Below are 20,650 nucleotides of genomic sequence, written 5' to 3' on the forward strand. Positions count from 1 at the left end.
TGGAGGAAAGTATCTAGGAGGCTCGTGCGAACTTCCTGATGGGAGGGACTGATGGTGGGTAGGGCTGGGTGGGCAGAGCTCAGTAAGACTTTAATCTGCTTGTCTGCTAATGGGTGGGGCTGTGTTCCCAGCTTGTTGGTTGTTTGGCCTGAGGCTACCCAGCACTGGAGCTTACAGGTTCTTTGGTGGGGCTAATGGTGGACTTTGGGAGGGTTCACACCAATGAGCACTTCCCAGAACCCCTGCTGCCAGTGCCCCTGTTTCCTTGGTGAGCCACAGCTGCCCCCCGCCTCTGCAGGCAACCCTACAACACCAGCCGGTGGGTCTGGTTCTCCTATGGGGTCACTGCTCCTTCCCCCTGGGTCCTGGTGAGCACACTTTTTTGTGTGCCCTCCAAGAGTGGAGTCTCTGTTTCCCCCAGTCCTGTGGAGGTCCTGCAATCAAATCCCGCTAGCTTTCAAAGTCTGATTCTCTGGGGATTCCTCCTCCCATTGCTGGACTCTGAGGTTGGGAAGCCTGCCTGATGTGGGGCTCAGAACCCTCACTTTAGTGGGTGGACTTCTGTGGTATAACTGTTCTCCAGTTTGTGAGTCACCCAAGCAGCATTTATGGGATTTGATTTTAACACAATTGCGCCCCTCCTACCATCTCATTGCGGCTTCTCCTTTGTCTCTGGATGTGGGGTGTCTTTTTTGTGAGTTCCAGTGTCTTTTTGTCGATGATTGTTCAGCATTTGTAGGTTTCCTTTTAATTTTGTTAATTGTTTCTTTTGCCACACAAAAGCTTTTAAGTTTTAAGTTTGATGATTTTTGTTTTTGTTATTTGTGCTTTTGGTGTCATATCCAAAAATTGATTGCCATGACTAATGTTAAGGAGCCTCTTCCTTATGTTTTCCTCTAAGAGCCTTATAATACCAGGTCTTATATTTAAGTCTTTGATCCACTTTGAGATGATTTTTGTGAGTGATGTAACATAGGGCTCCAATTTAATTGTCCTGCATGTGTTTATCCAGTTTTCCCAGCACCAGTTGTTGAAGAGACTATCCTTTCCTCATTGGATGCTCTTGGCTCCCTTGTCAAATATTAGTTGACCATATAAGCAAGGGATTAATTCTAGACTCTATTCTGTTCCATTGGTCTATATGTTTATTTTTGTACCAGTAGCATACTTTTTTTATTATTGTAATTTTGTAGTATAATCTGAAATCAGGAATTGTAATACCTCCAGCTTTGCTCTTTTTCATCAGTATTGCTTTGGCTATTCAAGGTCCTTGGTGGTTCCATATAAATTTTAAGGCTTTTTTTCTATTTGTGTAAGGGATGGCATTGGTATTTTGATGTGGATTGTGTTGAATCTATAGATGGGTTTGGGTAATGTAGACATTTTAACAATATTAAGTCTTTTTACCCATGAACATGAGGTGCTTTTCCACTTTGCGTCTTGTTCAATTTCTTTCAGCAAAGTCTTCTGGGTTTTGTCATGCAGATCTTTGACTTCCTTGGTTAAATTTATTCCTAAGTATTTTATTCTCTTTCATGCTATCATGAATGGAAAAGTTTTCTTTATTCTTATTCAGATGTTTTATCCCATGTGTATAAAAATGCAACTTATTTCTCTATATCAATTTTGTATCTTGCAACTTTACTGAAGTAATTGATTAGTTCCAACAGTGTTTTGGTTGAATCTTTCAATATTTTCTACATATAGAATCATATCATATGCAAATAGCAACAATTTTACTTCTTCCTTCTTAATTTGAGTGCCTTTTATTTCCCTGTTTTGCATACTCTCTCTAGCTAGGACTTCCAGTACTATACTGAATAAGAGTTGTAAGAGGGGGCATTCTTGTATTGTCCCTGATCTTAGAGGAAAAGTTTCCAATTTTTTCTCCATTTTGTATAATATTAACTATGGGTTTATTATACTTGGGCTTTATTTTGTTAAGATATGTTCCTTCGATACCCAACCTGCCAAGGTTTTTTATTGTGAAAGAATGCTATTTTGTCAAGTGCTTTTTCTGCCTGTGCTGAGATGATCATGTGAGCTTTTATCTTTAATTTTATTACTGTAATGCATTATTGGGTAGGCCAAAAGGTTTGTTAGGTTTTTTTCTGTAAGATGGCTCTAGTAGCACTTAGTTCTCTTCAACTTCATTTGAAACAATTTTGTTAGACTGTATGTGACAGCTGTCATACCAACCTGCATTTAAGAAAAGACATTAAAATTGGTGAATTTTTGTGTAGCCATTTTAATATTGAAGATGGAAGAAAAAGCAACACTTTCATCATATTATGCTTTATTATTTTAAAAAAGGTAAAAATGCAACTAAAATGCAAAAAAAAAGATTTGTGCAGTGTATGGAGAAGATGCTATGAATGATCGAACGTGTCAAAAGTGGTTTGCGAAGTTTTGTGCTGGAGATTTCTTGCTGGACAATGCTCCATGGTCAGGTAGACCAGTTGAAGTTGATAGTGATCAAATCAAAACAATAATTGAGAACACTCAATTTTCCACCACGCAGGAGATAGCCAACATACTCAAAATATCCAAATCAAGCATTGAAAATCATTTGCACCAGCTTGGTTATGTGAATCGCTTTGATGTTTGGGTTCCACATAAGTCAAGAGGAAAAAACCTTCTTGACCATATTTCCACATGCAATTCTCTACTGAAATGTAATGAAAGCATTTTGTTTTTTAAACAAATTGTAACAGGCAATGAAAAGTGGATACAATGAAAAGTACAACAATGTGGAATGGAAGAGATCATGGGGCAAGCAAAATGAACCACCACCTACTACACCAAAGACTGGTCTTTAACCAAAGAAGGTGATATTGTGTAGATCATGGGATTAGAAGGGAGTCCTCTTTTATGAGCTCCTTTTGAAAAACGAAACAAGTACTGCTCCCAATTAGACCAACTAAAAGCAGCAATCAATGAAAAGCATCCAGAATTAGTCAAGAGAAAACACATAATCTTCCATCAGGATTATACAAGACCACATATTTCTTTGATGACCAGGCAAAAATTGTTATAGCTTGGCTGTGAATTTCTAATCATCCCCTGTATTCACCAGATATTGCACCCTCATATTTCCATTTATTTCAGTCTCTTAATGGAAAAAATGTCAATTCCCTGGAAGATGGTAAAAGATACCTGAAACAGTTCTTTGCTCAAAAAGATATAAAGTTTGGAGAAGATGGAATTATGAAGTTGCCTGAAAAATGGCAGAAGGTAGTGGAACAGAAGGGTGAACATGTTGTTCAAAAAAGTTCTTGACAAAAATGAAAAATGTGCCTTTATTTTTATTTAAAAACTTGAAGGCACTTTTTGGCTCACCCAATACATTTATTGATTTCTGTATGTTGAAACCTCCTTGCATTCCAGGGATAAATCTCACTTGGTTGTGGTGTATAATCCCTTTTATGTGTTCTTGAATTTGGTTTGCGTATTTTTTGTTGAGAATATTTGGACCTATATTCATCAGGGATATTGGCCTATAGTTTTCATTTCTTGTGTTGTCCTTGTCTGGCTTTGTTACCAAAGTAATCTAATGCTGGACTCATAGAATGAATTTGGAAGTGGGAACATTTCCCACCTCTGTAATTTTTTGGAAGAATTTGAGGAAAATTGGTGTTAATTTAATTTTGGTAGAAATCACAAGTGAAGCCACCTTTTGAGTTTTCTGTATTGAGAGGTTTTTGATTACTGATTCACCTTTGCTCATTATTGGTCTGTGCAGATTTTCTTTTTCTTCATGATTCAGTTTCGGTAAGTTTTATGTTTCTACAAATTTATCTATTTTTTTCTAGGTTTTCTAATTTGTTGGCATATAATTGTTCATAATAGTCTCATACTCCTATGTATTTCTGTAGCATCAGTTGTAATGTCTTCTTTTTAATTTTTAATTTTATCTGAGTCCTCTCTCTCTTTTTTTCATAGTTAGCCTGGCTAAAGTTTTGTCAATCTTGTTTATCTTTTTGCAGAGCCAGATTTAGTTTCATTGATACTTTCTATTGTTTTCTGATGTCTATTTTATTTACTTCTGCATTGATCTTTATTATGTACTTCCTTCTGCTAACTCTGGGCTTAATTTGTTCTTTGTCTAATTCTTCAAGGTGTAAAGTTAAGTTGTATGTTTGAGATCTTTCTAATTTCTTAGTATATGCATTTATCACTATAAACATTCCTCTCAGAATCGCTTTGCTGCATCCCATAAGATGTGATATGTTGTATTTCCATTTTCATTTGTTTTGAGATAATTTTCTAATTCCCTTTTTGATTTCCTCTCTGACCCACTGGTTGCTCAGACGTGCTTTTTAGTTTCCACATATTTGTAGATTTTCCAGCTTTTCTCTTGTTGTTAATTTCTAGTTTCACACACTTGTGGTCAGAAAAAGATAGTTGGTGTCATTTCAATCTCCTTAAATTTGCTAAGATTTGTTTTGTGCTGTCTCATATGATCTATCCTGGAAAATGTCCCATGTGCACTCAAGAACAATGTGTATTCTAATGCTGTTGGATGGAATGTTTTATATATGTCCATTTGTTCTAGAGTATGGTTCAATTCCAAGGTTTCCTTGCTGATTTTCTGGATGATCTATCCATTGCTGAGAGTGGGTATTGAAGTCCCCTACTATTATTGTATTGTTGTCTATTTCTCCTTTTAGATCTCTTAGTATTTGCCTAATATATTTCATTGCTCTGATGTTGGGTGCATATACATTCATGATTGTTATATTTTCTTGATGTATTGACACTTTTATCATTATATGACAATCTTCTTTGTCTCTTGTTACCATTTTTGTCTTGAAGTCTATATTTTGTCTGACATAAGTGTGAGTATGTCCTCTTTCTTTTGTTTTTCACTTCCATGGAATATCCTCTTCTATCTGTTCTCCTCAAGCCTATGTGCTCTTTAGAGCTGAAATGAGTTTCTTGTAGACAACATGTACTCAGGCTTTGTTTGCTTGGTTTTTTAAATCTACCCAGCCACCCTGTGGCTTTTGATTGATGAATTCAATCCGTTTACATTTAGAGTGATTATCGATATGTAAGAACACAGTAGTAAGTTCTTATTGTTTTTATTGATTCTGTCTGATCGGTTTTCTTGATTTGTTTCTCCCTTGTTTCTTTTCTGGTCTCTTTCTGTCTACCTTTGTAAAGTGGTGGGTTTTTTGTGGTGATTTTATCAGTCTCCCCTTGTTTTGTTTCATGACTTCTAGAATTTTGCTTTGTAATTACTGTATGGCTTCTATCACATAGATAAAATCATCATTTTTATGCTGATAGCACTTTAATAAAGTTTCCACTCTTTTAGTCCCCCCTTTTTGTATTTTTGATGTCACAATTTATCCTTTTTTAAGATGTGAATTTGTTGAGAAATTATAGTAGCCATTGCTGCTTTTTATTGAAAGCTCTAATTTTTAATACTCTTTTCCTTAAACTTTTACATTATAATTAAGTAGTTGACCAACCATTCTAATACAGAGTTACTGTTTTCTAATTCTGAATGTTTATTTTTCACCTTTGCTAGAGTATTGTGTACTTTTATTCTCTTTTGTGTCACTAAGTGCCATCTTTTCATTTCAGTTTGAAACTCCTTTTAGCATTTCTTGCAAAGCAAGTATAATGGTGGTAAACTTTCTCAGTTTTTGTTTGCCTGGTAAACCTTTATTTGTCCTTCATATTTGAAGAATAAGGTTGCTGGATACAGTATTCTTGACTAGCAAATTTTACCTTTCAGCTCTTTGAATATGTCATTCTACTCTCTTCTGGACTGTAGAGTTTCTGCTGAGAAATCTGCTAATAGCCTAATGGCTACTTTGAGAGTTACTTTCTTTTTTTCCTGACTGCATTTAAGATTCTTTCTGTGTTATTAATTTTTGACAGTTTCATTATAATATATCTTGGAGAAGGTCTTTTTGCCTTGAGATAATAGAGTGTTTTATTAGCTTCTTGGACTTGCAGTTCCTTCCCCAGGTTTGAGAAGTTCCCAGCTATTATTTCTCTAAATTACACTCTCTGCTCGCTTCTCCCTCTCTTCTTTTTCTTGTAGACCAATTATTCTTACATTTGGTTTTCTCATTATATCTGATAGTTCTCAGAGGACATCTTCGCTTTTTAAAAATCTTAGTTCTCTCTCCTCTTCTGAGTCATTCTAAATTCCTAACCTTCAGGGTGCTAATTCTTTCTTTATACTGATTTGCCATGTTTCCTAAGCTCGCTAATGCGTTCTTCGTGTGACTCATTGAATTCTTCATGTCCAGAATTTGTCTGACTCTTTTTAAAAATTTCAGTGTCTTTGGTAAAGAACTTCTTCTTATTTATTAATTTTATTCCTGAGTTCATTGAATTGCCTTTCTGAATCTTCTTGTAGCTCATTGACCCTTTTTCTAACAGCTATTTTGAATTCTTTTTTAGCTGGATTGCAATATGCTGTGATTTGGATTCGGTTGCTGGAGAATTATTGGGGTTTTGTGATACCATATTGCAGTGACTTTTCATAGTGTTTGACAAAATGTGCATTTGAAGTAGGGCATACTTTTCTTAGTTGTCTATTTGGACTATAGCAGTTCAACAGGTGGCACTATAGCTCAAGTTTTTGTTTCTTTTTACCTGAGCTGGTTCTGGGGCTGCGCTTGGGAGGGAGGGTTAAAAAAAAAAAAAAAAAAAAAGTGGCACAGGAAAAGCTGGCAGCAAAGTGAGGAGAGGTGTGCACTTACCAACTTTTGCTTATGTAGGCACCCACAGCCCAGTAAGAGGTACTCCCAGAGGAGGTACTCCCAGAGTACTACCTCTTGCTGAAGTCTCAAAGCAGGCAGCAGGGAAAGATTTTCTTCAAAGCCCTTTGTTATTCTTGTCTGCCTCTTTCCCTTTCCTCTCCTTCCCCCACAGGCAAGGAGGCCCCTTCTCAGAAATGCATGCTGCTGGAGAGAAATGGGTCCCTCCAGTTGCAACTGGGAAGCCAGGCAGTAAATCACTCAACACTTTCGCTTTTCACCTCCTCTGAGAGGAAACTGGCCCCTGCCAGTGTTGCCTGGGGCAGGGGAACTCACTCCTTGAGATCCTCCTTCTCCCCTGCCTTCAAGCTCATCTCTATCCTCCTCTGACAGTGTGCCTGATTCTCCCTTCAGGCTGGCTAGACTTCCACAAATTCTTTATCTTCTTGCATGTCCACCCTGTTTTGTACTCTTCAGTTTTGCTTTTTCTCCAATCACAGCAAGTGAGAGTGGAGCAGGTTCATCAACTCCCTTGAATCTGTGCCCCCTTCCAAGGTTCTACTGACCCACTTCCTGAGTATGGTTGGAAAAAAATTTCCTGGGTGTTCTGTTGTAATGTGCAGAGGCACATTTGTTCAGATATGAATGACCAGTTCATTGCTAATAAAAGGGGAAAGAAAAAAGCATCAGCATATCATGACATAATGCTGACATGACTCATGTTTTTTCTCTCTTTACTTGATGCATAGTGCCAGAGGTAGTATATTTAACTTGCAAAGATGTTATTAAATAGCCAACAGAAAAATAGCCCAGCAGTAAGTAAATAACTTAACAACCTGTGATAAAATCACATAGATTATCCCTTTAAAATCCTGAGAATGTAAACCATAATAATATATGGATATATTTACATGAAATTATGGACAAAACATAATCACACACAACTAAATTCCATCTATGTAAACAGCAAGATATTAGCAAATATTAGAAGAAAAGAACAGTATTGCAATTACTCACAGTTTAGGAGGTGACTTCAATCTTTGTATTTGCTAATTAACTTCATATTAAAATAATTCATAGTAAAAAAAAATTCTGGAAAAGAAAATAACAGAGACAGTAATCACATCAGTGGTTGCCAGGGAAGAGGTAGGATGTGGGATTAATAAGCAGAGCACTGAGGAATTTTAGGGAAACGAAAATACTCTGCATGTTACCATAATGATAGAAACATTGCATTACATATTTGTTGAAACCCACAAAATTTGCTCCCCAAGAATGAATCCACATGTAAACTATAATGCTGAGTGATTATTATGTGTCAATGTTTGTTCATCAATTGTAACAAATGTACCAATTTGATGTTGGTACATGGGGAGGGATGTTGATAATCGGGGGATTATGCATTTGTAGGGGCAGAGGGTATATGATAAATCTCTGTACTTTCCTTCAGTTTTGTTCTGCAACTTTAACTTCTCCTAAAATCTTGTATTAAAAAATAAAAAGTTAAGCTGTTGTTGACCACACTCTCCCTTATCCCAGGTATATCTTGTGAGCCACCCCCAGCCATACCCAATGGAGACTTCTACAGCAGCAGTGGAAATGTTTTTCAATATGCAACAGTGGTAACTTATCAGTGTCACACTGGGCCAGATGGAGAAAAGCTGTTTGACCTCGTGGGAGAACAGTCCATCAACTGTACCAGCAAAGACAATCAACTTGGTGTTTGGAGCAGCCTTCCTCCTCAGTGTATCTCTGCTATTAAATGCACAACTCCAGAAGTTGAAAATGGAATTAGAGTTTCAGGAAATAGGAGTTTATTTGCCTTACATGAGGCTGTGAGATTTAGCTGTCAGCCTGGCTTTGTCATGAGAGGGTCCAACACTGTGCAATGCCGGGCCAACAACACATGGGTGCCTGAGCTGCCAAGCTGCTCTAGGGGTGAGTTACATCCACTGAGACTCTGTTGGGGTGTGGGGAGCATAAACGGTAGGAGTTGTTGAAACGAAGGGGGGAGGGGGGTGTGAGTATGTGTGTGTGTAGGCACACAAGGCTATGAAATTGGGGTAAACACCCTAAACATGATACTGGCATTACTATCTGTTACCTCTGATAATAATAATTGTCAAGTAATGCTTACTCTGTCTCATCTGCAATGCACACATTTTATGTGCAATGTTTAATTTAATGCTTCAGCAAACATATAAGGTAGGAACTGTTCTTATTCCTATTTACATTGAGAAAACTGAGTCTTAGGGATGTTAGGTAACTATGCCCAGGTCACAGAGCTAGTAAGTAACAGAATAAGGCCTAGAATTCAAGAGCCTTTCTGATTGCAGAGCTTCATGACAATGTGTAGTGAACTGTACTATGTATATACACAATAACGTATGATAACAATGACATCGATCTATCATTGGAGAAGGTCAAATGGCAAATGAGACACGGGGACCGAAATCATAGGATCAGATTAAAAAGTCTTAGACGTCGATCATTTTGTTCCAACTCCGCTATGTTATTACTGAGGACCCTGAGGCTCAGGAAAGGAAAACAAGTTGCTCAAATCCAAGCAATTGTCTTCAGTTTTATTCAACTATACATAGCTCAGATTGAGGCTCAAGTGTTCTGATGCCCTGAGCACACACCAGTTGGTCTGTGGATGGAGGCAGCCAAACTCTGAGTCAAAATATGCTCTAAACAATATGTTCTCTCTTCTAAAAGTCTATACCCTTTTTTCAAGGGGATTTTGTTCTTGGTGGCTTCTCTTGTCTTCTTATGCTGAAAGGCCTGGCTTAGCAGTGGAACGGGAAGAATCCAGGCTGGCACATAGGAACCAAGCAGGAGCTTACAGTTCTAAAGCAGGGTCTGGGGAAAACGATGAAGGGGGAATGGGTGACTAACTACACTGTAAGGCAGATGTGGGGTCTGTTGGATGACACTAGGACAAAGGTATCCCCTGTTGAGGCCAGGAAGGATCGTTTTCTAGGAAATGTAAGAGTGGAACAGTCCACTAGTACTCACAGCCCTGTCCTGGATGGCCAGTCCTGGAAAGCAAAAGGAACAGTCTGCTTGTAGTCTTAGGAGAGTTTTAGTAAAAAAAAAAAAACATAGACAACGTGTTGGAGAAAGATTCATTCTGCTCACAGCTCTGCCCTGTGGCCTCAGTTTGCTCATCAGTCAGCTGTGGGTACCGAACTAGCAGATCTTTTCTGTTAAAATCCGCACGCTCTTAGTAGGTTTTCTAAGCTCCCTGGTAGGCACAGGATATAGCAGAAGATATTTCCTCATAACTGACAGGTACTTTTCTGTTCTTTCCTCAGTGTGTCAGCCCCCTCCAGAAATCCTGCATGGTAAGCTCACCCCAAGCCATAAGGATGACTTTTCCTCTGGGCAGCAAGTGTTCTACAGCTGTGAGCCCGGCTATGATCTTGAAGGGGCTGCGTCCCTGCGCTGTACACCCCAGGGAGACTGGAGCCCGGCAGCTCCCAGATGTGCAGGTGCTTATACTCTCATCTGGTTTGTGGATCCATCTCTTTCTTCCTTGTATGGACATCTCACGTCTGTGTTTTTTCCCTAGTGAAGTCATGTGTTGATTTCCTGGACCCGCTACCTAATGGGCGTGTGCTCTTTCCACTTAATTTCCAGCTTGGAGCAAAAGTATCCTTCATTTGTGATGAGGGGTGAGTGTGCCCTGGAACAGAGACCAAGAACACAGTGCTGGGTACTGACTTTCTTGGGTACAGGAGTTAATCCAGAAAGAGAGGCTGGCCTATGGAGTAGAAGAGCTTGGGGAGACTTACTTCTGAGCAGAATTGAAATGTGTCAGGACACAGGGGCACCACTATCAGGAGATAAAGAAATTGGCACATGTAATTCAATGTTGAATACAAACATAAACATAGACACTGATCTTTAATTCATGGTTGGAGCTTGAAGTAAATGGGGAAATAGTTGCTTGGAGTTAGAAAATTATAGTTCTGTAGGAAATTTCCTAATAACAAGTTGTAAGTGGAAGCAAACATTCTTTGCAATGTGATAAATCAGGCAAGGGTTGTTTCAGACACCTGAGAACTAATCACTAGTGGAATTTTTAATAGTATATGGCCGAGTAATTTTAATCCAATCACATCTGTTTGCATCACTAAAGTCTTTGACCTTGGAAGCATAGTGGCCAATGTGACTGTTTCAGGTAATATTATTAGTTGTATATGTGGCTCCAGTCCTCTCAGTAGAATGCACTGTCTGTTGGAGGTAACATGATTGGGCAATAGAGTAGTTATTTGTCATAATTTCCAGGAATCTTTGATGTGTACAAAATCTGCCACCCAATAATGATCAGACGATATCATAAGGACAATAGGATCTAATATTAAGCTGGGCATTCCAGGATGGCAATCACTTCTGTGAACTCTTTTTGGCCATTACAGCTGTGGTGGCAAGAACAGTGTCGGTTCTCTTTCCAGGTGTTCCCTGCTTTGCTTCCTCAGATCAGGAGCTGTTCTTGCTCAAGACCCACTAAAAAGGATAAGAGGGATGTCAGAGGACTCTCACTGAGAAATGGGTGTGGGGCTAGGGCACAGGGGAGAGTCCAGCTCTGTGTTCGGGGAGTTTTGAGGTGACACTGGGCTATGAAGTTTGTTTGACTCTTAAGTGTACAAGTTCTGAATGCTTTCTAGGTCACAGGATACTGTGATACATTAGAATAATTTGGCTTCTGAATTTCTGGCAACTACTGAATTCAGGTTCCTAATGAACTGAAACTTTTAGCCTGTTCTGGGCCTAAGAACCAAATGGTATTTAGGCTGAAGTGAGAAAGCTGAGCATCTCTCAGTGAAGACATGAAGGGAGAAATGGGAATCTCCCCTCCAATTGCTACCCTTTTCTCCCCTTAGGTTCCGAGTAAAGGGCAGCTCTGCTAGTCATTGTGTCTTGGTTGGAAAGAAAAGCCTTTGGAACAGCAGTGTTCCTGTGTGTGAACGTGAGTAGAAAGAATAACTCTGCAGTCTGGATAACTCCCCTTCTGTTTTTCTAGTGTGTTTCACCTCCTGGAATCACCTGTTGTCTGAATCTTTATTTAACAAGTTATTCGTAAAATACTTCTTTGCTGGAATGATTTCAAACAAGGCCTGGCAGGTCTTATACATCATGTTATTAATCTGAAAGTCATTAGTTTAATGTCAGTATTGAATGGGGAATATGTGGGGAGAGAGTAGATGACCTAAGGGTACACCAGAATTTCTTTATTCATTTACTTTTTTAGTTTTACCAGAGAGCAGTAATTCCTCTTAAATATTTATGTCCTTTTGTCTCCTCACATATCGGAACTATTTATTCAGCCTCACAGTTTGTCCATGGTGTTTACTGAGGAAGGCTTCCCACATGCCAGGACTTTGAATCTGGGGAGAGTGCGGAATAGAAAGTGTTATCCCAGCTCTCGTGAGGTTCATTTTCTGTTTGGGGAGGCAGACAATGGACAAGAAAATACCTGAGTAAATAAATTTTAAAATAGAATACGTAAAATAGTATATCAAGAGTGGTAAGTGTTACAGAGAAAAGAAAACATTTATAGGATAAATTAGTCTGGTGTAGGAAGGTGAGTCAATATTTGAAATGATTAGGAGAGGTGCCCTAAATTTCAATAAGACTCACTTAAATAAAGATTCAGAAATTGTCAAATATATTAGAGGGCTCTATATACAAAAACAATACTGATGTATCCTACTCTGTTTACTAAAGCAAGACTTTTTAAAATGTTTTTTTCCCAATGATTACAAAATATTCATTTTATTTTGGATAGTGTTAAAATGCTTTGCTGGAAGTCTATTTGAACATCTTATGGGATTATGGTGGAACTTTCCAAGAACATTCAATATGTATTAAACGCGGATATCAAGTAAAAGCCTTCCTGTAACATATAAAGGGAAAATAAATATATAGGTAAACTTTGAAAAAACAAGCACATAGTTAAAATCCAGGTATGAGAAGTCAATCATTAGTGTACCCTCACTTTATTTATATACACGTTTCTGACAAGATCTGATATCCCTTCCTAAATTGATATCAGTTTAAGAGTATCAAATTAGTTTCAGGGAGGAAACTGCTAGAAATAGATACATTGTCAGAAAGAAATGACAGCTGACAGCTTGGAAGAAAGAGAAAAGCAAAAGAAGGTGAAGAAAACAGGCTTCATGAAGCCCATTAGCCTGGTTGTAAAGAGCCCTATGGGAATCACTGTGTTCTGATGACATTATTGCAGATTTGATATTGGTACTGATGATAATAATGGCCTTGAGTCATCAAGAAAAATTTACATCTCCTGAAAATGATAGTCCACTTTAATAAACTTAACCAAGATTTCCCTAGAACTTCAAAACTTTGAGGGAAAAATCTTGTCTGTATTTTACCCCATTGTCAACCCAGGATTCTTAAGATGCCTGACATAAAGTAGGCAAGAAAACGGTGGCTGAAAAAAATTAACTCCGAACTGATTGAAAACTTAGCTACCTGGAGTGTATTTTGTACTTTCACAACAAACTGTAATTTGTCTCACCTGAGTTAGTTCCCTTTCAGAGAAAGTCTTACATATTTCAGTTCCATCCAATTTAATTATGTTCTCATACAAAAAAAAAGTGTTAATACAACAATCACAGGGAATACTTATTTTATAATCATTTTGATTGAAACTAATGGAACCTAAAACTTTTGTGTTCTTTCTAGAGATCTTTTGTCCAAATCCTCCAGCTATCCTTAATGGGAAACACACAGGAACTTCTCTGAGAGACATTCCTTATGGAGAAGAAATTAATTACACATGTGACTCCCACCCAGCCAGAGGGATGACCTTCAGCCTCATTGGGGAGAGCACCATCCGCTGCACCAGTGACAGTCAGGGAAACGGGGTTTGGAGCAGCCCTGCCCCGCGCTGTGAACTTTCTGGTCCTCCTGGTCAGTGCACATTTCCCCATGCTTGAGAAGGATCAGTATGTCTAGGCGAAACCTCCATATTTCTGTAGTGACAGTCTTTTCTCTTGTGAATATAGCTCTGGTTATGAATATCAGAGACAGAACTACCTGCCAGGTGAATAACAGATGGCTTTACTTTTTTTTTAATTAATTAATTAATAGGCTGTGTTGGGTCTTTTTTGCTACACATGGGCTTTCTCTGGTTGCAGCGAGTGGGGGCAACACTTTGTTGTGGTATGCAGGCTTCTCATTGCAATGTCTTGTTTCAGAGCATGGACTCTAGGCATGCGGGCTTCAGTAGTTGTGGTGCATGGGCTCAGTAGTTGTGGTGAATGGGCTTAGTTGCTCTGTGGCACGAGGGATCCTCCTGGACCAGGGCTTGAACCTGTGTCCCCTGCATGGCAGGTGGGTTCTTAACCACTGAGCCACCAGGGAAATCCCTAACAGATGGCTGTAGATGTGGCACACTCTGTTCCACTTGGGGGTATTCTGATAACCCTTCCCTCTGGAGTGAGGACAGTGGGATGGTGAGGAGAGGAGAGAGTAGAGAGAATCAATGAAGCCTAGATTTTATAGGGAATATTTTCAAAGCACTGAAAACAAATGCCAAAGAAAATACTCTGTTTTGCCATCTCTACTGGGTTTTCTTCATACTAGATGGATGGGTGTGCAGAGCAAAAAGTACACATCAATGTCAGGAATATATTTCAGAATTGATGATGTTGTAGAAATAACGAAGGAAATGCTGATGTGGGCATTTATCCTACTTTTGTATATTCTGAGTTCTGCTCCAGCCTGTGACTGCATTTTGTTGACCCTTCATCTCACATTTAGCCAAGGGAGGTCAGGATGTGCTAGAGAAGTAGAGTGTAATGTTGTGATCCTGGCCTCTGCAGCTCATTCTTTTTACATATTAACCTGGCTTCAAATGACAGTGTCAGAGAATCAGGCACACTTGTGGCTGTGATTATCCACACAAGCTCCATCCTCCAGTGAGGACACACTGCACTGAATTGGTAGTTTGTGGATCCCACTGGTATTCCCACCTAATGCAGTTTACAGGTGGAGATGACTGATGGTCCTGTTTAAAGCCTGAGAAGTCTGGCTTTAGAGGATTGGTTTTCCCACTCATCAGCAAACATTTAATGCCTTGGGACTTGCCTGTCTTGGGCTTTTCTGTGGTTCTAATAGACAGGGATATTATTAGATGTGTTGGAGTGTTCATACTTCTAATTTAACTGAATGTCTTGTCTTGTGTTTTGGCGGGAATTTGTTCTTAGCTTGTCCACATCCACCCAAGATCCACAATGGCCACCACATGGGAGGACATGCCTCTCAGTATCTTCCTGGGATGACAGTCAACTACACTTGTGACCCAGGCTACAAGTTGATGGGAAAAGCCTTCATTTTCTGTACACACCAGGGAACCTGGAGCCCGTTTGATCTCTCCTGCAAAGGTACTTGGTATTCTTGCTTGATTTTTATGGAATATTGACACATGAGGCTTAAGGCTGTGAGATAATTTCTGAGGGGATCATAAAATGAGTATCAACAGAGTAGGAGAAAAACAGAAGAAAAGATAGGAAGCAAGGTCTCCAAGCACCTTCAATTCTACCAAATAAGTAGGAAGGACGTATGGAATTTCCAGTAGTACAATAGACAACAAAGACCAATTTTAATTGCGTCACAGGCTTTTAACTAATAAAATATTTCAGCTCTAAAGGACCTGAGAGGATCACAGGTGGTCCTCACAAAAACCCTTAGGAGATTAATAGGAGAATAGAAGCACACTTTGTTGTAAGGAATATTGAACCTGAAGCATTGTTAAAAGCAATTAATTCCTAGAATTACTGGATACAGAGCCTCATTACAATCTCCAGGGCTCAAGGTGAGGTGTTTACGTCCTTTCTTCCCTGGAACAAGTCTGTGTTTGCAAAAATGGCACCTGACTTTAAAATCTTGGTGGGCAATATTCTAAAAAGCTGCAAAGTATGGAAATAAAAATAATATTCTATGACTAGGCATGGTACTGAGGTCTTTTATGAAAGTTATTGTTGTTAGTCTCCAAAACAATCTGTTGAGGTGGGATTATTATTCTTGTGATGTCACAGAGGAGGAAATTGAGGTTGAGAGAGATCCAGTAACAGTCCATGATCCACAGCTCAGCAGTGGTGGTGCTAGGATGGGGCCCTTGCTCAGACCCTGCTTTTGCACACTACACTGAACACTGTCTCTCTTTTTTTTTAATGGATTCACACTTTACTGTATCTCACAATTACGAAAAGAACCGTAGAACATGAATTCTTCAGTTTTAAATTCTAGCATTTACTATACAATACACAAAATTAACACCAATTAGGATTTGAGGCAAGTTACCACAGGGAATGTACAGCAGAGATTGTTTGCTTCACTTATTTATTCACCTTCAAGCTCAGTTAAATAAAACCTGAAATTTGCCAGAACCTATTCAAATCTGTAACAGAAAGGCACAAATTACAAAGTATGGCTTGGTTAGACAAGCCATAGACCTTGAGCTATAAAATGTATTCTCTCAATGTGTTTCATAATGGATTACAGTGGTGAACTTTTAACTAGTTAAAAACTTTTTTCTCAAATTATGACTTTCTAAAACACATACTTTGGGTAATAAAATTACATAGTTTTCAGCAATAAAGGTTGTTGTGAATCACAGTCACTGAAGAAAGTTGTAAGGCAAGAATCAAAATTCTGGTGTGCATTCTGCTTTCAGAACACTGTCTCCTTTCAAATGTAGTTCTTTGACTTTGCAAAGCTATGTTAAGTGATTTTGCTTTGTTTGTTTCTTTGCTATTCTTGCTTTTTAGAAATACTAGAGTAAAGGCAGGGGTCCTGTAGGAGGTGTCTCAGACATGCTTGTGTTTCTAATGTTGAGGAGCAGTTAGTCCTGTTGATGCTGTGGTTCCAGGATCTTAGGTCTCTTCCCCACCTAAATCCTTCTTGTCCTCCGAGCCCTCTGATTTAATTAAGAGATAGAGAAAATGAGGGCCACTACAAACATGGTAAGTGACTCTCCTGTGTTTATTTGCAAGAAGGGACTGCACCAAATCAGTCCCTGTGGCTTTGCAGAAACTGGAAAGTTCGCCCCTCCTTGCTTTAGTTACATAAAGAAGTATGAAGATTCAGGGAAGAGTTCAAAGATGAATTATAAAAATTAAACACTCTGCGATAGTTCTTCTCCTGAAAATACATGGGTACTATTCTATTCTCTTGACAACTGCTTTCTTTTCATGTAAATAAAATGCATTTTGTCTTAATATCTGTCCTCTTTAAACACACTTTTTAGCAGTCCGTCTCTGTCTGTATCATTAGCAAAATCAGCCAGGGACATTTCTAAAAATACAGGTTCCTTTGAAAATTGAAATATAATTGATGTGCCATATTCTGTTACTTTCACATGTACTACATTTACATTTGCATACATTATTAAAGGACCACCAAAATAAATCTAGTAACCATCTGTCCCCATACAAAGTTATTACAATTGTGTTGACCCTATTCCTTATGCTGTATATTATATTCCTGTGGCTTATCTATATTATAACTAGAAATTTGTATCTCTTAATTCCCTGTACATTTCCCACCCACCCGTCTAGAAACCACCCTTTTGTTCTCTGTACCTATGAGTCTGTTATTTTGTTTTGTTTTTTTAGATACCCCATATAAGTGATATCATATGATATTTGTCTTTCTCTGTATGGCTTATTTCATTTACCATAATAACCTCTAAATCCATCTATGTTGTCACAAATGGCAATATTTCTTTTTTTTATGGCTGAGGAATATTCCTACATACCATATCTTCTTTGGATGAAGAAGAATTCTTGTATTGATGGACACAGGTTGCTTCCATATCTTGGCTATCATAAATAATGCTGCAGTGAACATTGGTATGCATATATCTTTTCAAAATAATGTTTTTGGTTTAGTTGGGTAAATACCTAGAAATGAAATTTCTAGATCACATGGCAGTTCTATTCTTAACTTTTTGAAGAACCTCCATACTGTCTTCCATAGTGATTTCACCATTTCACATTCCCACCAACTGTGTAAAGTTCTCTTTTCTCGACATCCTTGCCAACACTTGCTACTTGTCTTTTTGGTGATGGCCATTCTGACAGGTATGCATTGTTATCTCAATATGGTTTTGATTTACAACTCCCTGATGATTAGTGATGTTGAATGTCTTTTCATGTGTCTTTGGCCTTCTGTATGTCAGGTCCTCAGACCATTTTTAATTGGGTTATTTGGGGAGTTTTATGTTGATTTGTGTGAGTTCTTTGTATATTTTGGCTATTAATCCCTTATCAGATATATCATTTGCAAAGATCTTCTCTGATTCAGTAGGCTGCCTTTTCATTTTGTTGATAGTTTCCCTTGCTGTGCAATTGTTGTAGTCCCATTTGCTTATTTTTGCTTTTCTTTCCCTTGCCTGAGAAGACATATCCAAAAGAATGTTGCTAAGATGGACGTCAAAAACTGTACCACCTATATATTCTTATAAGAGATTTATGGTTTCATGCCTCACACTTAATTCTTTAATCTATTTTGAGTTTATTTTGTATATGGTAAGAAAGTAATCCAGTTTGGATTTTTTTATATGCTGCTGTCCATATTTTCCCAATACCATTTATTGAAAAGACTGACTTTCCCCAATTGTACATTAGTGCCTACTTTGTCATAAATTAATTGATTATATAAATGTGGTTTATTTCTTGGCTTTATATTATGTTCTATTGATATATATGTCTGCTTTTTGTGCCAGTACCATACTGCTTTGATCACTGTAGCTTTTTAGTATTGTTTGAAATCAGGGAGCATGCTATCCAGCTTTGTCTTCTTTCTCAAAATTGCGTGGCTCCTCAAAGTCTTTTGTGTTTCCATATAAATTTTACAATTATTTGTTCTAGTTCTGTGGAGAATGCATTGAATTGTAATATGGTCATTTGGACAATTTTAATCCTCCAATCCATGGGAATGTTATGTCTTTCCATTTGTTTGTTTTGTCTTTAGTTTCTTTGATCAATGTCTTATGGTTTTCAGAGTATAAGTTTTTAACTCTTTGGTTAGATTTATGCCTTATTTCATTCTTTTTGATGCAATTGAAAATGGGGTTGCTTTCTTAATTTCTCCTTCTGATAGTTCATATTAATGTATAAAAGTTCAAGAGATTTCTGTGTATCAGTTTTGTATCCTGCAACTTACTGAACTCTTTCATTAGTTCTAATAGCTTTCTGGTGGCATCTTTAAATTTTTCTACATGTCATGTGCAAACAGTGACAGTTTTACTTCTTCCTTTCTGATTTGGATTGCTTCTATGTATTTTTCTTGTCTGACTACTGAGGCTAGGGCCTCCAAAATCTGTGCTGAATAAAAGTGGTGAGAGTGAGCACCCATGTCTTTTTCCTGATCTTAGAGGAAATGCTTTCATCATTTCACCATTGTGTATGATGTTAGCTGTGGGCTTGTCATATATGATCTTTGTTATGTTGCAGTATATTCCCTCTACACCCACTTTGTTCAGCATTTTTTTTTCATAAATGGGTGTTGAATTTTGTTAAAAGCTTCTTCTTCATCTATTGAGATGATCATATGATATTTACTCTTTAATTTGTTAACATGGTGTGTCACTTTGATTGATTTGCATATTGAATCATCCTTGCATTCCTGGGATAAATGCCACTTGATAATGGTGAATGATCCTTTTAATGTAATACAGTCTAATATTTTGTTGTGGATTTTTGCACCTATGTGTGTTGGACATATTGTCTTGTAATTTCTTTGTGGTATCTGCCTGGTTTTAGTATCAGGGTGATGCTGGCCTTGTAAAATGCATTTGAAAATATTTCTTCCTCTTCTATTTTCTGGAATAGTTTGAAAAGGATAGGTGTTAAGTCTTTGAATGTTTTTTAGAATTCTCCTGTGAAGCAATCTGATCCTGGACTTTTTTTGGGGGGGGTGTCAGGGAGAATTTTTGGCTACTGATTCAATTTCATTACTAGTATTCATTCTATGCATGGTTTCTATTTCTTTCTCATTCAATCTTGGATGATTATACATTTCTAGAACTTTATCCATTTCTTCCAGGTTGTCCATTTTATTGGTGTCTATTTGTTGCTGTGATCTCTTATGATTCTTTGTATTTCTCTGTTGCTTGCTTTAACTACTCCTCTATCTGATTATAGTTTTTTGAGCTCTCTCTCTCTCTTTTTTTTTTTCTGGATAAGTCTGGCAAAAGGCTTATCAACTTTGTCTATCCTTTGTTTTGCTTTTGTTGTTTGTGTTTTTGATGTCGTACCCGAAAAGTGATTGCCATGTTAATGTTAAGGAGCCTCTTCACTATGTTTTCTTCCAAGAGTCTTATAATATCAGGTCTTTTATTTAAGTCTTTGATCCACCTTGAGATAATTTTTTGTGAGTGATGTAAGATAGGGATCCAATTTCATTGCTCTGCATGTGTTAATACAGTTTTCCCAATACTAACTGCTGAAGAGACTATTCTTTCCTCATTGGGTGCTCTTGGCTCTCTTCTCAAATATTACTTGACCTTATAAGCAAGGGATTAATTCTGGACTCTCTATTCTGTTCCATTGTTCTATGTGTTTATTTTTGTACCAGTAGTGTACTGTTTTTTATTATTGTAGTTTTGTAGTATACTTTGTAATCAGGAATTTTAATACTGTCAGCTTTGCTCTTTTTCATCAGTATTGCTTTGGCTATTCAAGGTCCTCTGTGGTTCCATATAAATTTTAAGATTTTTTTCTATTTCCGTGAATAGTGCCATTGGTAATTTGGTGTGGATTGTGTTGAATCTGTAGATGGGTTTGGGTAATATAGACATTTTAACAATATTAATTCTTTTGACCCATTAACGTGGGGTGACTTTCCATTTGTCTGTGTCTTGTTCAGTTTCTTTCAGCAAAATCTTGGGG

General features: G+C 37.8%; 1 protein-coding gene across 1 annotated transcript in view; it reads left to right on the top strand.

The window, feature by feature from the left end:
* The window catches only part of CR1 (complement C3b/C4b receptor 1 (Knops blood group)), a 131,561-nt gene that overhangs the window by 69,183 nt on the left and 41,728 nt on the right, over nucleotides 1–20,650 (top strand). The window contains exons 21-26 of the mRNA XM_057727207.1: nucleotides 8,262–8,660; nucleotides 10,040–10,216; nucleotides 10,297–10,399; nucleotides 11,612–11,697; nucleotides 13,437–13,664; nucleotides 14,963–15,139. Coding sequence (XP_057583190.1) covers nucleotides 8,262–8,660; nucleotides 10,040–10,216; nucleotides 10,297–10,399; nucleotides 11,612–11,697; nucleotides 13,437–13,664; nucleotides 14,963–15,139 — 1,170 coding nt within the window. The remainder of the gene's footprint in view (nucleotides 1–8,261; nucleotides 8,661–10,039; nucleotides 10,217–10,296; nucleotides 10,400–11,611; nucleotides 11,698–13,436; nucleotides 13,665–14,962; nucleotides 15,140–20,650) is intronic.

The sequence above is a fragment of the Hippopotamus amphibius genome, chromosome 3, assembly GCF_030028045.1.
Source record: "Hippopotamus amphibius kiboko isolate mHipAmp2 chromosome 3, mHipAmp2.hap2, whole genome shotgun sequence".
In the NCBI taxonomy this organism is placed as follows: Eukaryota; Metazoa; Chordata; class Mammalia; order Artiodactyla; family Hippopotamidae; genus Hippopotamus; species Hippopotamus amphibius.